At 40.6% G+C, this 17,066-nt stretch overlaps 1 protein-coding gene across 1 annotated transcript in view; it reads left to right on the top strand.

The window, feature by feature from the left end:
• Positions 1 to 17,066, top strand: part of tpk1 (thiamin pyrophosphokinase 1) — a 72,717-nt gene that overhangs the window by 36,511 nt on the left and 19,140 nt on the right. The window contains exons 7-8 of the mRNA XM_084565991.1: positions 4,168 to 4,314; positions 9,380 to 9,488. Coding sequence (XP_084422117.1) covers positions 4,168 to 4,314; positions 9,380 to 9,488 — 256 coding nt within the window. The remainder of the gene's footprint in view (positions 1 to 4,167; positions 4,315 to 9,379; positions 9,489 to 17,066) is intronic.

The raw sequence follows: 17,066 nt of genomic DNA, 5'->3' as shown, positions 1-17,066 counted from the left end.
TTTCATCCACACCTATAGTTTTAACTATAATAACTATTATAAACGTTGCTTGGTGACAAGGTCCTGCTGTAAATAGGGCACCAAAAGTACATTAGTCTGTGACTAGAAATAGTCCCCAATAAATGCACTGTTTACTCCAGTTTGAGTAACGGTTGCTAAAAGCTACGGTGCCGGGCTGATTCGTAAATCCCTGTGCATTTTTTAACCTGTTTCTGAATATTTACAGTTGTGAGAGGAATACATGGACTTGGGGCAGAGAACCACAGGTTCTACACAAGTTGGAAAGTTAAGAAGCAGACCAACGCATGGCTGATTTTGGTCTTTTCACTTAATTAGAGTAACATCAGCATCATCACGTTAGGTCCAAAGAGCAAATATTTGGAAAGATGTTCTAGTGTGGTCTACTTCCTGTTTCTATGCCCTGATGAAGGCCAATATGGCCGCAACGCGTAGGCTCATGTGCTTTTAATCAGTCCATGCCATGTTAAATTAAAGGCTTTTTTTGATACTTTTTCAACTTCAGAGTGCCTCTGTAATTTCCTTTTTCTTTTTTTTATGTTCTAGTGTTTGTTCCATGTTTGGAGTAACGCATGGCCGGCGTTCTCTGTGTAAGGTTCTGATTATTGAGTAACTTTTATTCAATCACAAGAAAGATTTGCATTTTCCTCTACCTGAAGACCCACGTGTCTTTCTGCCTCACAGAGGAGAGTTTATTTGCCAACCCTTGTTGTTTACAGTTAAGGCGATCTCGCTGCATGTGGGGGCGTCAGCCAGATGTCGAAATAACCTTAATCTCAGCACATGGTTTAGTTGTAACTGCATCTTCTGAGGCAGGAAGTTAGTTATGACACAAATTGCGTAGGCATTATGAGCTGAACCACTAGTTTGATCTGATTCCATTACGTGATGCAAACCGTTGAAGACGATGAAGCGGTTGCTCAAAGTCGCCAGCACCATGGGAAATGAAAATGTGTTGCCTTTTGACAAAGGGACACTGTGGGAGTTTCCTGTGCTGTAATTTAAAATGAGTTAACGCAGACTAGTGCTACTGGGAACAGCTGCACAGTCGTGAAAAAATAAGCATATCCCATGGAAAATGCTGACATATTTAACAAGTCAGCACTTGACCCTCTTTGTAACAGAGCTCATTGTTAAAGTTTGTATATTTTTAAAAAAGGCAAAACATCAGTCACGTGGACAAAGTAAGTACACCGTTAATTTATCACACCTTGAAATGTGCTTAGTCACATGCAGATGTTCCAGATCTGGTGCCAATGATTAGACCATCCTTACAGAGCAGTGTTGTGCATAAACCGTTCATTGAACACGTTCATATTTTTGTGAACTGAACACATCATTTTTCCAACTGTGAGCATAGACATGAGTTTCGCTCAATCTGTAGGGAAATAACGACGTTCACCCCCATTCAGGAAACAAAAAAGAAAAACCCCTAACCCTAACCCTAACCCAGAAACCGTTGAGTTATTTCCTAGTATATGCAGTCAATGGTTATTCAAAAAAGCAGTACAGATCCTGGTGGAAAAAATATCACGGCCTGGGGATGGATGAGCAGGTCAGTGAGAAAACGGAAAAAAATTAACGCAAACTGCTCATTTTGGAATCTATGAACTTAGTTAAAAATTTAAAAATGTGAACTATGAACTTGAACTAGTTCACTTTAATCTGTGTGAACTGAACTTTGAACTAGTTCGTGTTTTGTGTGCATTTGCACAACACTGTTAGGGAGTAATAGGTAAATTCTGTCTTATTTGAACCTGTAACATCTAGGGTCTGGTGTCTGTTTGTTATTGTAGTGCCATCATGCCCAAAAAGCACTCTAAGACCTTAAAAAAAGGTTGGGAGAGTCTTTGAGTCTGCTTATGGATTGAAAAAGTTCTCTATATTAAAAAATCATTCCACTGTTAGAAAATCATCTACAATTGCCAAAGGTATTGTTCAGCCCAAGATTAGATTATTAGATGCAGAAGGAATTCTCAAAGAACGTTCATCACAAAAAGTCAGAACGAAATCGCGCAAATTTAACCTCCATGGGAGGCCTGCTCGGTAAATCTGCTAGATAAATGCCTTTGCTGTCCACAAAGAGCATTTGAGCAGAACAAAAGGAATAATATGCCCTGGACAGCTTTATCAAAGGGTTGCATGGCCACAGTAAGAGTAGACATGTTTGATACAGACCAAAGGCAGCTTTTTATCAGCTGTAAAGCATGATGGTGGAAATGTTTGGGTTGGGGCAGCTTGCTGCCACTGAGTCATTCAGCTCTGAATTTTGCTTAAAAGCACACAGTGCTTGAAGGTTATGTGAGGTCATCTGTCCACAAATTAAAGTTGGCCCAGAAATAGAGCAGCATTTTAACGGAATGATGTTCCCAAACACACCATCGAAAGCCTCGGTGCTTGGTGGTGGAAATGTGGAAAGATTTAAAAAATGGACATTACATGCAAGAAAATCCTCAAATATTTTGCAGCTGAAGGAATTTATGCATGGTCAAAAATATCAGCGAGCTGATGTCAGCGACTGCCGGAGAACTATGCAAAATGCCTACAAGAAGTTATTTCTGCTGAAGGGGGCAATACTTGCTTCTGAGGCCAATCTGTATGCAATTCTCTTTTCCACAAAAGAATATTCAAGTTAATGATATTTTTTGTTGAATAAATGATTGGAAAGGTAATTAGCCTTTGGTCCAGTTTTCCCCTCTATTTGTGGGTACCTTTTCAAAGAGGATCACATTTGTCTGAATGCTGTAGGTTGAAACAATTTCCACTGGATGACTTTAGTCTTTTCACACGACTTTAAATTACTTACAAATTTTTAATTATTAACATGGGAAACAAGTCATAAATGACTGGCTACTGTGTCTCACAAAAGCTGTATCTCAAGAAATACTGGTCAACATCAGAAAGGGTAATAAAAAGACACTTCACTTCTCATGTTCTGTTTAGTTTTCTAGTTATTCGCAATATGTGGCTGCAGTGAAAACGGTGAAGTGTGTGTGATTGATGGCGTTTGATTCATTTTCTGTGCTGGTGTGACTGTCAGTCGTCAGCCTGTGACAGCGCCTTTTGCCCTCTAAACTCTGTTGGGTTTTAAGGCTGTCAACACTGGTGCCTGACTGCTCGGGGACTTTCTGTAAGGATATAAATGCTGAGAACTGTAAATATTGTACTGAAGTGAAATGCTGGCTCAAAGTTAAGAACCTAATTTCTGCTCTGAGCTTGCAGGAAATGGTATTAGTTTAAGTAATCCACTTAGCTCTCTTGAGCTTCTTTTAACATGTGCACCTCCTAATTCAAGACAGATTTTGTTCATCCTCACTTTAATGGCTCACATTCATTCTTTGATACAACACATATTGTTTATCTGTGATCCATCTTCTAAGCTTTTGTTTCTGCTAAAGCTTTCTTGTTGCTCTGTGTTCATTCATTTGTCAAACGATTAGGCTTGCAGTATTCTATATTTCCTGTCATTGTCAACCAAGCCAATAATACATCCAAAACAAAACAATGGGAAACTACAGTGCCCGTGTTAGTGGAGCAGTGATAAAGGGACAAGCCACTGTTTCATCGTGTTTATCCATGTGTCATATTCAATACGTCGGTTTCTGGGACCTCTGCACCACCCACAATAATCAATACTCACTGGGAAATACCTGTTCTATGCAATTTGTGGATTTATTCATCAGGCTTTCATCAGCCATTGTCAAAATAGCTGTTTTCATGGGTTGACTTTCCATTTTTTTTGCAGGGAAATCTTTGCTAATTTTGAAAAGGTTACAATTAAAAAAAAAAAATAATACAAGTAACAATACAAATTGCCTCAAGATGCTTTTACATAGCCCGGTCAGAAACCCGGCCTGTTACCCCCAGAGCAAGCACAAATGGGTAGAGACTTTGAAAGCAAAAGAATTTGACTAATATTTCATATGTTAGGCTCGAATTTGGATTTATGTTTTTCCCCAAAACGCTTCAACAAGCATTTCATTTAACTGTGTGTCAGAATTCATTTCGTTCTCTGTTACCACCTCTATCTCATCTCCAAAAGAAACGGGATCCAATGCTATTTCAGTGGAGCAGGCAACAGCAACAGCTACTACGGTATAGCAAACTTGGGCTTGACTGTGTCTTATTTAAACTCTTTTGTCTTGGCAGGTGGACACCATAGTGGTACTGGGCGGTCTGGCGGGCAGATTTGATCAGATCATGGCATCTGTCGAGACGCTCTACCACGCGATGTCCATGACAACGCTTCCCGTGTTGATTATACAGGGAGGAAACTTGGCATATCTACTCAGACCCGTGAGTACATGACAAACCAACAACAAACCAACAATTTCCCCTCGGGATTAATAAAGTTATCGACTTGACTTTTCTTGCTCTTGAGCTACAAGACCAGCTAAGCATCGTTTCACATGTTCTCTTCTGGTGAAACTAAAGGCAGACTTACTATAACTACCTTTATTTTTCTATATTGCAGATGCATATAATTGTTTTACTTAATCCTCAGTTGTTTGCAGGGGTGTCACTCAACAACGTAACACTAACATTAACAGCACCTGTGTATCTTACTCAGTCTAAGACGGTGGCTTTGTTATGGAAAGCGAGTCTCTCACATCGCGCATGTTGCAGCAACCACAGAAGAGCGTATGCCATGCATGGCAGTTACGTTAATCTAGTCACATGTAAAAGTGTGTAGACACGCTCAGTAGTCACAGAAAGGCTGTTCCTGAATGGGAAGCGAGGCAGGGTAAGAGTTACTCCAACCCAGACAGTGTGAAGAAAGATGCATCAATGCCTCCCACCTAACTAAATGCCTGCTCTGTTTAAATACCTTGTCTGTTTTGCTGTTCCTTGGAAAATACCTAAGTAAGCTGATTTATAAGAGCCTTATAGGAGCGTCTGCTAAATGACATGGTAATATAACCGATTAGTGGCGTTAACCGGCTGAATTCCATAATGAACGCGCAGCGGAGGGCTGGGAATAAAGCTTCCCAGGAGGTCTTGTTGATTTTTTATTTTCCCCCCTCGTGGATGCAAAGATTTCTCACTGGGAGGAAGGCAACGAGAAATATTACCGGCAGACCCAGACTGCATTTTCCCCTCTCCAGACTAACATTATGCTCCCCTGCTCCTAGCCCTTCTATTCTCTCTGTCATTATCTTCATTTTCTGTTCCGTCTCAAAAATGTTCCTTTCCTCATTCAACTTCCACCTTGATTGGAGTGTTGAACACTTTGTTTCTTTGTTAAGTAATCACTTCAAGAGGAAACACACACACACACACATCTTTGCTCTCATGGTGCCCCAATTTGCTGTTGTGTGAGAAAAAGAGTCTCCTTTGATGCTCCCAAATTGTTTTCTTCAATGCCAGCCACTTTCTCATGCTCCACAGTTGATTGAGTTTACAAGTGGTTTGAATCGCCGCCATTTGGGACACACTGCTCCCATCTCCCCTTTCCCGTGTTGTTTATTTTCGAGGTCTTCGGGACAAACGGCGTAACTGCCACACTTCCCGACGGCGCCTTGTAATACCTTAAGCAAACCTCTCTCTCGCACACTCCCTCCCTGCTTCTTGTCATTATTCCAAAGGCGTGTTGTCATTTGCTGCTTCATACCTCGACACCTCCAATTAATCTTACTTCAGTGAGGGTAAATTAAGCTCGGTTGTCAACGCAGCACCAATTCGCCGGCGACTGATGAACGCAGACGCCTGTACATGAAGGTGAGCGCAACCTTCGAAAGGCCCGCCGCCATTTGTTCAAGTTACATCTGTAATTGAAGTGTTTACAACTTTTGCCAAATATCCTCACAACCCGTATTCCGTGCAATCACGGGTACGCTACGTGCTTAGATTCGGGATTCGGTGGCAATATGTACGACGTTGTTTCCGCGCCATACAGAAAACACACACAGACAACAAATTGAGACGAGGGCTAGAATACCATTTTTGTCCGTTTTGCAAATTGGCCAGGTGGGGGGTGACCTGAAAACATAGCTCTCACTTTATAGAGTTAAAGCTCCTTCTACATGTAATATCTCATTAAATCTGCACATTTTATAAAATAAGGGAGACACACTTCTTCATCTTGATTAAATCAGTGGATGTGAGTGTATGTGTGAGTCACAGGGCGTGCACTGATTTAATCAGGGTTTGATTTAGTTTAGTTTCCCAAATGAGGTGTCAATGTATTATTATGCTGTCTTTGGGAAATATGCAGAAGTCATGTGTTTTCTATAGCGGGCTCAGGGCATTGCATAATACTCTTGTCTTTTATTAAATTATGGGTAGGGACACCGAAAGGGCTGCAAGCTTTTCGATTCCGCGTCCCTACACGACAAGAGGATGTTTTAATCAGTCGAGGTCCCGAGGTAGTGCTAAATTTACTCACTTTACTCACTTTGAATCTGAAGTTGCGCCGGGTTTGATCTGCTTCATTTGTTTTTCCTCTTGCTTTCTGTTCAGCGGAGTCCCCGTCGGAGGGCCGAGCAGAGCCACGTTTACTCAAATAAGTATCCCAGGCCCCTGGAGATGCCTCAAAAAGGCATGTGTCAGCTCAATCAATGCTATAAATCATTCTAGCAAACACACTCCAGGTCAAGACTACAAACTTGTTTACCTGATGCCCTTTTGAGGAGTGAAACTTGTCCGTGCAGCAGCTGATTTAAATGATAAAGTGTGATAGCTGAGGTGTGTTAACGCATCTCGGCTTCTGCGCTGGAGAAAGTTAGCAAAGATGTGACATTCAAACATAAGATAAATGAGGTAAAGAAGTGACCTGGGATGGTTTGTCCTATACTGACATGGATCATTCAGAACAAAAACAAGGCTGTTTCTACAAATAAAAGACTTCAGTAAAACTTCAGGCTGGAGATGATGCACAGAGAACACACATCACTCAGGTGGCTTTGTCAACAAGAGTCAACTAAACACTGAGAGCAAACGTTCAGCAATGATTGAATACAGTGTGAATAAATCTATTGGCACTCACAAGCAAATAGGTGCATGTAAATGTGCAAAAAGTGTATTTATAGTGCTTGAAAAAGAACTGCTGGTAAAGCAGAGTCTGAGTCTGTGTCTTAAAGAACCTGCATTGTGCAATTATGCGTGACCATAACCTTTATTAAATCATGAGCAAACAACATTAAGCTGCTTCAAAGTATTTTAAGTCGGTACTATACATACTAGACTGCTCTAAGCACCCAACACCTACTGCTTTCAATTTGCATTTCCATGGTTAAAATATAGCCCTTAGTGTTTTACGTTTATTATTCCCAAATATTTTATACTGTGCATATATGCCTGTGGCATAGCACAGGCTTATTCCGTCAAATGTTATTCAAACTGGAAAACTCGATACTCAGTATTCACCTCAGAATTCTGGAGGATGTAACACAAAGTAAATATAACAAACATCTAAGCCTAAAAATGCATGCTGTAACATTATAAGGAAGCATGTTTACTCTGCTTCATACTGGATAAATAACTCTCCATTAGATTCTTCACCAGGAAACTTTTAAAAATTAAACTTTCCCCCCAGTGTTTCCATTCTCATCCCTTGCATTCTTCATGTTTCTATTTCTGCAACCAGAAAAGGGATCATTTCTACTCTGAGTCAAGCCTGCACGTGCGTGAGTGTTCATTTGCAGGGACACATGCATTTGCTTTGAATTGTTTTCCTCTATTCCTCATGCGCCATCTCGCTCCGACACACTTAACACAAAGATACCATGTTTAAGTATAGAAAACAACCTCAGGGTTGTTTCCTGAACACCAAACGCTCCAAAGCTTAGAACTTCCCCATCATTCCCTTCCCTCTGGCTCTGCAGCTCCAGGAAGCCAAGCAGAAGAAACTCTTACTTTAAACATGTCACGCTTTAAAGTCGTCAAACTCTTAATTGGGTGCGTCTGTCTTTGTTGTCTCTTTTGGATGACGGAAGTTGTAGCTGTCAACATGTTTTGTCTTTGCATTAATGCTTAGGTGTGTGGCAGTTTAAAGATGCAGAAACTTCCTGCTCTCCTTTCTGTTGCCGATAATAATTACAAACAATGTTAGACATGTACATATGACTCATGCCTACAGGGTTAGAGTTCTTTCAGTGCTACCCAGCGAAGAAAAGTGGCCTCAGTAAACTGTGTTTACCCTTGCTGTCAATTTTTGTCTTGTCTAAACTGCAGTACTCTGCAGAACAACAAGATTTTTCTTGAACGCTTCCTGAATTCTTCCTGCCTGCCAGAGACTCTGAATTCATAGAACCTTAGTTACACTTGTGACTACTGTTGCTTCATCACAGGCTTGGCCTTAGGCTCAGCCATACTCCTAGATACCAAAGCCCACTTCAAATCGCTATGGACACTAATGTTGCACTTGTCTTCAATGGTTGCAGGTCATATTGCTATGGATATGCTAGCACAACAATTGTTGCCATAGATTTAATACTCTGGTATAGTGCAAGATACAGAGAAATGTAACTGCTGCTTATTATTTTAATTAGCATTGCATAAACATGTTTGACTATGTTTATTTTAAAGCTCTGCACTTCAGATTTAAGTGTACATAATCAATTCAGTTTGCAAATCATAGGTTTCCTGCAGCTGCAGCACACCCTTACTAATGCATGTGTATGTGCAATGAGATTGAGGTGTTTCTTTGTACCTTTGTTCATACTCTGAATCAAGACAAACTTTGTTTTGACCTTTTTATGTTCCAGTGCGTACAGAGTAAAGCCATTATTCAGCCGGAAGAGCCGCACGCTGCCTTGCACCTACGCTGTATTATTCTCTTGCTTTTTTGTCTCACGAACCTAGTTTCTCAAAGGGATACTGTGACATTTTGAAATTTTGTCCAGGTTATTTTCTTTGTAAAGCACTTCATAAGAATGTCAGCCTGCCTCAAAAACATTTCTTCATCTATCTTTCAAACACCAGTGGCATATACCTATTAACACTGCCAATACCATTTCCCCCACCCTTGATAGACACAGTACTTTCTAAGACACTGAATACATTATACAGCTTACACTGCCTATTAACTTCAAGTGAGGTATTATGACAGTTAAGTTTAAAGTTGGTTGTTAATACAGTTAAGGGTGTCAGTACAAAGCTCTTTTGACACTTCGTTGCACAGTAAAACAGACTATAATTTAAAATAGCAAGGTCTTCTTTTTAAATGCGGGTAGGAAGTGATAATGGGCTACTTCTTTGACAAGAGCAATAATTTATTTTAATGAGCTTTGGTCCCCGGGTGGCGAAGCGGAGTTTTCTCGGTTGGGGCTGAAAAAGTTTTAGAAGTCTCACTCATTTGTTTTCTTTTTCCATCGTTCTCACACATAAATACTAATGCTGCCCTCATGCTGTGTCCCACCAGGGCAACCACAGACTGGAAGTGAACACAGGTTTGGAGGGCGACTGGTGCAGCCTTATTCCAGTCGGTGGACCTTGCAAAACAACCACCACGGGGCTCAAATGGAACCTGAGTGAGTCCCTTTTTTTGTTTTTTATTTTATTATCATATTCAATTACACCTCACAGCTTATGTTTAGTCTTCAGCTTGCATTGCTCCTGAACTTTGCAACTAAAGTTGAATATATCATAGTAGCATGAGGTTTGTTTCAGATGTTCAACAATTTTGGATGCACACTAAAAACAGCTTCCAACATGCATAACACAGACACAGTGTAGTGTGGAGACCTTATATGCTCCCGCTGGATGACACTGCCATTTAAGCAAGTTTGAAATACAATACATGCCTCAAAGAGCTTTTTATATTCTTGAGCATTATGTGAAAAATCCAATCAGACACTCATTTGAGGACCCCTGCGGTCTTGCCCCACTCCAGCTCTTACGGCCAGCTGTGCTCTTAATGAGTTGGCACAGACTAAACTGGCCCCATACGAGGGAAGCCTGGACCTTCTGTCAGTGGGGTTGCATAATGCGTCTGCTTCTTGGTGGGTGTCCACTCTCGGTGCCCGCATGTGTAGGTTTTTGGGGAGTCTGTACACTTGAGCGAGCACGCTTACGTGTCTTTCCTTGTTTGAACATGTCTCGGTGCGTGTTTGAATATGCGAGTGTGTGCGCACTTCCAGCCCGGTTTGTTAACTTGTTGTTCATGTGTGTGTGTGTGTGTTTTGACCAGCTAAAGTGTGTCGTATATTTACTCAGCACACCTGTGCAATGGCCTACCGAATGGTAATGAGAGGGACGTTATACATAAGAGTCCTATGCAGATTAGCCAGTGATAACAAGATGCATAATTAACCACATGCATATTTAGAAGGCTAGAAGTAATGATTTCCCTGTGGGGTCGGAAGGAAGGATCAGAATATGAAACCAAAAATTAGGAATATGAGGTTTTTTCTCACATGTGTAACTGAGAGCATATGGTGATAGTGTATCTCTTAATGAACTCTTTCTTTTGTTTGTTTTTAATGTATGAATTTGTGTAAATGGAGACATTGCTCGCTTATTAAAGTCAGTGTGGTGCCATTCTTGTGTAACACTAAAGCTCTTCAGAAGTCCATTGAAATGATATCCCACACATGGGTCCAAAGCTTTTATATGATGAAAAATATATGATCTTTCTATAAAAAAAAGGAGACTTAGGCTGTCAAACATTACAACCCTGCCTGCCCAAAGGAGATTTTTGTCTTCATCCAGAGGCTGTTTTTACTCTCGCTTTAAAGAATAAACTGCAGTGATTCTAGTTGTTTTGATCCAAAGCATAAATTTGGAATGAGCAGTCAGTTATTGAGCAAACATTTTTCTAGTTATTGTACTCCAGAGGACTCTGCGGGATGAGCTGAAATACCCATGGCCCGAGTTAATTACATCATATGTTCACTTCTTGTTAGCTTATCAATAATTTAGACTGTTGTGGAATCAGATCAGACGCAGTACACATGTATGCTCACAGAGCCGAGTGCCAGATATCTCCAACCCTCAAGAAAACACGCTGCAAGACACCAGTAGGCGTGAGAGGAAAATCTGCTTTTGTTGTTTCATCAATTGACCCTGTAAGGCATGAAGGCCAGAATGTGAACTATACAGGAGCCTAGGAGCACATGGGTCGGTGCCCCATGGTACCAGGTCGAAGGAGATACCGCTGGCAGCACAGTCTGTTCCTGAAGGTCATGGCAAAAGCAATCTGCTCCAAGATTTGTGCAGGAAATTTGTGGATAATCTGGGTTGAGCTGAGGTATACAGATTTCACATGCTGTTAAATTAGGCATTGAAAGGAGAAGTAAGAGGTGACGTTTAGTGAATGTTGATGAGCTACAAAGGAATGTGCTTATCAGCAGAGTAGAGACTAACATAAGAAGCAATTAACCAACCTAAGTTTGCCCGTGTTGGTTTCTCTAGAGGGTTTCCATTAAGAAAGCTTACCTAGAAATACGACAACACCCTGACCACACTTTCAATTTTCTGAAAAACATGCTAATACCTTGATGATTCACCAATTTAAAACATTGTTATGCCTCTCTGCTGGCAATAGCCATGGCCAGAGACATTGTACCTATCATTCTTGTGAATGTGATGTCATAAAAACGTCTTGAATATCTTCAGATTTGGCATCCACTAGGACAAGTTGATTAGACTTTGGTGGTCAAGGTCTGTCCCGTTTTTGTGAATGTGATAAATCAGAAAATCCTTGAGAACATGTCGTATAAATTTGGTACAACAGTCGACTTGCAACTGGTGCATTTCTCACCCCTAGTTTGGGTTGGCTTGCTGTGCTGTTGATGAGATGGATGGGTGGTTTGCTGCTGTGGGAGCAGTAATGCAAGTGTTGTATCAAACAGTCGTGGTGAAGAGGTAGCTGAGCTGATATCACAGTCCGTCCACATTTCAGGTCTCGCCCATTGTCATGAACTTTGGGTAGAAAAGGACGGTATTACATCTGGGCTCCTTTGCGTCAAAAGAGGCCAGGTGAAGTGGTTTGGGCATCTTGTGAAGATGCCTCCTGGGCACCTCCTTATGAAGGATTACCGGGCAAGGCCAGCTAGGTGGAGACCCTGCAGTGGACCCAGAATTTACTGGAGGGATTACTTGTCTTGGCTGGCCAGGGAACGCAACGGGATTCCTGACAAGGGACTAGAATGCATTGCTAGGGAGAGGGAAATCTGGACCCGAGTTTGGATAAGTTGATAAAAAATGAATGGATGGATGGTCAAAGCACACTGCGAGTCCTTCAGTATCTTCCCTACTTATATATTACTGGAGTCTAGACAAATGTGAATTTCAAAGTGACTGGTGGAGGCATAAAATCGTAGTGCATAAATTTAGTTAATCGTACGAAATAGACTTGTATTGTAGCTGCCTGGGAACTGTAATAGTTTGAACCTGTGAACTTGCCATTGTCAAGGTAAATAATACAGTATATAAAACTGACCTGGTATTAATTTTAGTGCAGAAAATTGCAGTTCAGAGACACTGAATGCACAGGCTTTGCATAGAGAGTTCATTAGAGTCAAACACCTCTTGCAGTTAGTGAACAATAAAAAGGAGGAAAGGAGTAACAGCCATCTGCAACATCACTAAAGCAAAAGGAAAAAGCCTCTAGATTGCTGTGGCTCAAGAGAGTCTTTGTTGAGACTGCTGTCTAATGAAAGGACTGCACTGCGGTAATGATAGTAAAGGAGAGGGGCGTGTGCTACTAAATTATGAACTGACTGCAGAATACTAAGGGTAACAAAAAAAGGGAGGAGTTAAGAGTTTTATAACAACTCTTGTTGTAACAAGTGATTCCAGTTATTGTTATATGTTGTATAAAGTTCCATGCATATAATAAAGTGAGAATGACACCTGGAGAGATAGATGTGTAGTGCAGCCCACACTCTCATATCCAGCTGTTGAAATTCACACTATCTCATTTCCTTTTTTTAGTCTGTTCTTCTCTTTTGCCTCCCACTTTGCTCTCACTCTCTTATTTTCACCTTTCTCCACACTCCTACAGTCTCTTCCCTCTCATTACTAGATGCTTTGACAGCTGAATTACTTATCACTTTCGGTACGGTACATTAATTTCCAATATTCAGCTCTAAAATTCCCTCAGGAAACTGTCAGTATATACTGTTACAATGCAGGTGCACATACGTTGTTGTGCCGTCTATGTATCTACGCATATGTGATGCCTTCGCACTTGCATACATTAAGATGGGTTGTGCGATTTCGACAGAAGCACAGGGCTTGATTCTGTAATATCATTTACGCTCATGTGAAGTTCAAGTTCATGTCACATGCACACACACACGCCATTAACTTCAAGTTTTATGCGATAAGTGTACACAAACCTCTGCGAAATATTCATAGGTTCTCATAATGTTGCCAGGATGCACAATATATAAAGAAAAGACAGGAGAAAAAAGCAGCTGCTTTCTCACGTGTATCAACAGATTTACTATGAATGTGTACTGTATGGTATACGGTCATGGCATTTCTTTAAGGGAGAGGTATTATCTGCATTTAGTGCAGGAAAAATATAGGCTTTAAAAACAAAACAAAAATCAATTAATACTGTCAATTACTTTGCACTGTTTTCTACAGTTTGCACTGTTTTGTATCGTCTGCATAATCTTGCATACGCGCACTTTATACTCAGTCCCTTGAAATGTATTTAGTCCCATGCAGGCTTCATGGTATTGGAGTTCAGTTCTATCGTCTCACTATGTACTGCACCTGCTATATAACTTCGACAATAAAAACACCTTTAACCTCTGACTCGTGAAGAACATACCAATGCATGTCATGGTGGCTTCCACCACAATTCATGTTGAAAGTGAGACACTTGAAAACAGCCAAACCCGATCGTCAAAGGTGGCCTAGCTTGCATGGAGTGAGGAGTTGTATCATTCGATAAAAATTTGAAATGGTTTCTTCATTCATGGATTCCACGTTAAAATATGCCATTATGAGTAAATGTTTGAGTAAAGGTTAAGACTAATAGTAGGAGTTAAGGTTATTATTTTGTGGTAAGTTAACCAAAAGATTAATTCAAAATTCAGAAAGATATTCATAGATATGTGAAAAAAAGACCAATATATAAATCAGTGGGTGATTTATTGATTGAAAATCTACATTGCAGCCCTAAGACCAAGGCACCTGTATATTGGGTTGTACAGAATGTATTCCATCAGTGCAGCAAAGTAATGGCTACCACTCTGCCTGTTTTTCTCTTTATTCTTTGATATGAATGCTGCTCTCATTACTGAATTTCCCCAACTGCTAATATTTTGGCAAAACACTTCTTGCACATGCTTTACATCATAAGTCTACCAGGAGAGGGGTTAGAGGAATATCTCCGCAGATGAGGAGAATAAATTTATTCTGTTTAAGTATTGACCATTTATATTTCCATTCCGTACATACCGTATATACTGCAGCTGAAGTTAACACCCACAGTGTCCAACCAGTATGCAAATATGATGCCCTTTTTTGCTTTTTTCATTCATAAAAGAGTTCGAGGTAGGAAGGGTTACAAACACTGAGGTGACAGGGTAGGAATGTGAGGCGTTAAATGATGGATTTGGGGAAGGGAGTATTGGCAGGGTGAAGAAAGGTTATGATGGGATGACATATGAGAGGGAGGGAAAGAGATATAGCCGGCGCCACCTTCATTTGATGTTGAAGGATGCTGACGCAGCAGGAAATGTCAGATTATGGAAACTGTTGGGAAGTGTGTAGGAGCTTTTAAAAGGAGCTTGCGCTCATGCACTCACCCATGATGCAGTCACATCTGTACTGCAGTCTATTTGCAATAAATTATTCTTTGCTTCTTCTTTTTGCACAAGAAGTTCTGGTTTCCTGATTCCTTCCTCTAATCCCCCTCCTCTGTGCTCAACGCTTTTATTGTTCCAATTATTTGACATCACACAACAGAAGATAGCAAATGTAAGGTGTTCCAGCAGAAGTGGGTTTGCACTGTGGTATTGAGTTTCTTTGTCAAGGACGCTTCCTTACAGCAGATGCCTGCCAATATGATAAGCGGGGAAAAGTGGCCCATTTTAGCCCTGTTCATCAATTTTAGTTTTGTTCCCTTTTGAAATACTGTTTTATCTCAGTCTTTGTTGAAGCATTTGATAGATGCACAGGGTTCATACATTTGTCATGAGTAAATTGATGCTGTCCACCTTGAATTAGCAAAAAAAAGCTGTGGTTGGTTGTCTTGTCCTGCTTATATCTGATATGACACGATGAGCATGTGTTTTTCAAGTAATTACACTAAGAAACTGAAGGAAGGTTGAAATAATTGCCATATTTTTCCAGTATTGTATTGCAATTCAGTAGGAATGGTCAGTTGCAGAAGATCTCCTTTACCACCTCCCAAACACGCATACAAACTAAACTAACATCTCTTTTGACAACAATGGATGTGTACAACGAAATGTACCTGCCCTATTTATGGGTGCACCTTTTTACCTTATTAGTCATCCTCTATGACGCTGTTCCATACGCCAACCTTTCCCAGTCCACAAGCAACACATTCATCAAATGGAGAGGTTCTCACCGACTTCCAGTTCCTGGGCAGAATCTATCATCCAGCCATTATTGCCGCCTGTGCTTGGTCCACCAGTGCTTCAGGCAATCCATACTAAACCTTAAAGTGGTCAAGGACATACAATGCAAGACAATACTTGTACTGTATGTCTATTGCAACTGAACTGCATTGTGCAATACACTTTTGACCTTTCAGCCAATATAAAAGTGCCCATGGCACGCACAATAGATTCAGCCTTTTTAGATTTCCAGCATAACGTTTATTCTAACAAATGCGTGCTGTGCATCTCGCTGGAGCTCAAAATACAAAAAGTATTTTTGACTCACGCATAGGTGTTTTAAAAAGTGTGTATGAATTTTTCTCCATTCCTGATTGTGCAAAAAAATCCCCCCAATCTCTTTCCCAAACACATTATTTTATACATATACACCGATCAGCCACAACATTAAAACCACTGATAGTAGAAGTAAGTAACATTGACCATCTTGTGACAATACAATGTTCTGCTGTGAAACCTGGGATTTGTGTGGATGTTACTTAGACATGTACCACCCACCTAGATCAGACCAGACACCCCCACCCCATAGCAATGACACTCGTTGATGGCAGCAACCATCCCCAGCAGGATGTAGCCTGTCACAGGTACACACACAGAAACGATTTAGGAACAACTCGGGGAAAAAAACAAAATAAAAACATGAAAAACAGCATAGGGTGTTGACCTGTCCTCCAAATTTACTAGATCCCAAACTGATCAAGTATCTGTGGGATGATCCACAGAGGCCCCTCCCCTCAACCCATAGGACCCATTCTCTGATGAGACACAACTGTTTTGAAGGCACAAGGGAGATCTACACAATATTAGGAAGGTGGTCATAATGTTACGCCTGATCGGTGTATACATTGTTTTGAAACACGTGTAGCCTGTGACATGCTGCAGGGCTTCTGTTTGTGACTTGGCTGTATCTGCTTGATATGATTTAGAGTTCTCTCCTGGCTGTATCCAATGATGTGAATCGGGAGGAAGGAGGAAAGTAAGGCACTCTCCGCTCTCCATTTTTCTTATGCAGAGAAAATATGAACGGTTTTATTCTATCGTTGGACGCCTATAGGAATTAAACTGTTTTCTTTAAAATTATTTGCTTTGATCATTTTAGCTCTTATGATCTGCTTCTACTGCTCTGCAGTCTTGTACGTATTCTCTAGACGTCTCTGTTCGTTCAAATTGTCGGGATTCTAAATGTCAAGCAGTGCATCTGTTCCAAATAACCAAATAATGTAGCGGCCATCTGTGGAAGTCGTTGTGTTATGTTTTTATCATGCACTTATTCCACTCAAGCAAAATTTTCTCTCAAGATTTTTACACAATTCAGTAGCAGAGGCACACACTGAGATCTGACTATGTTTAGCTTGATCATAAAGTATATGCACATATGAGTGCACAACAAAAGTCTCATGAGAGGTTGAAAATATTAAACCCTTAAATGGTAAAGCTCAGATTTAGCACTCACCCATAAGCTTTGACCACAGGCTTTTTTTAAAAAAAAAATAATTTTAGTCA

Source organism: Chelon labrosus (genome assembly GCF_963514085.1).
Source record: "Chelon labrosus genome assembly, chromosome: 18".
NCBI lineage: Eukaryota > Metazoa > Chordata > Actinopteri > Mugiliformes > Mugilidae > Chelon > Chelon labrosus.
This window is presented reverse-complemented; position numbering and strand designations above follow the sequence as displayed.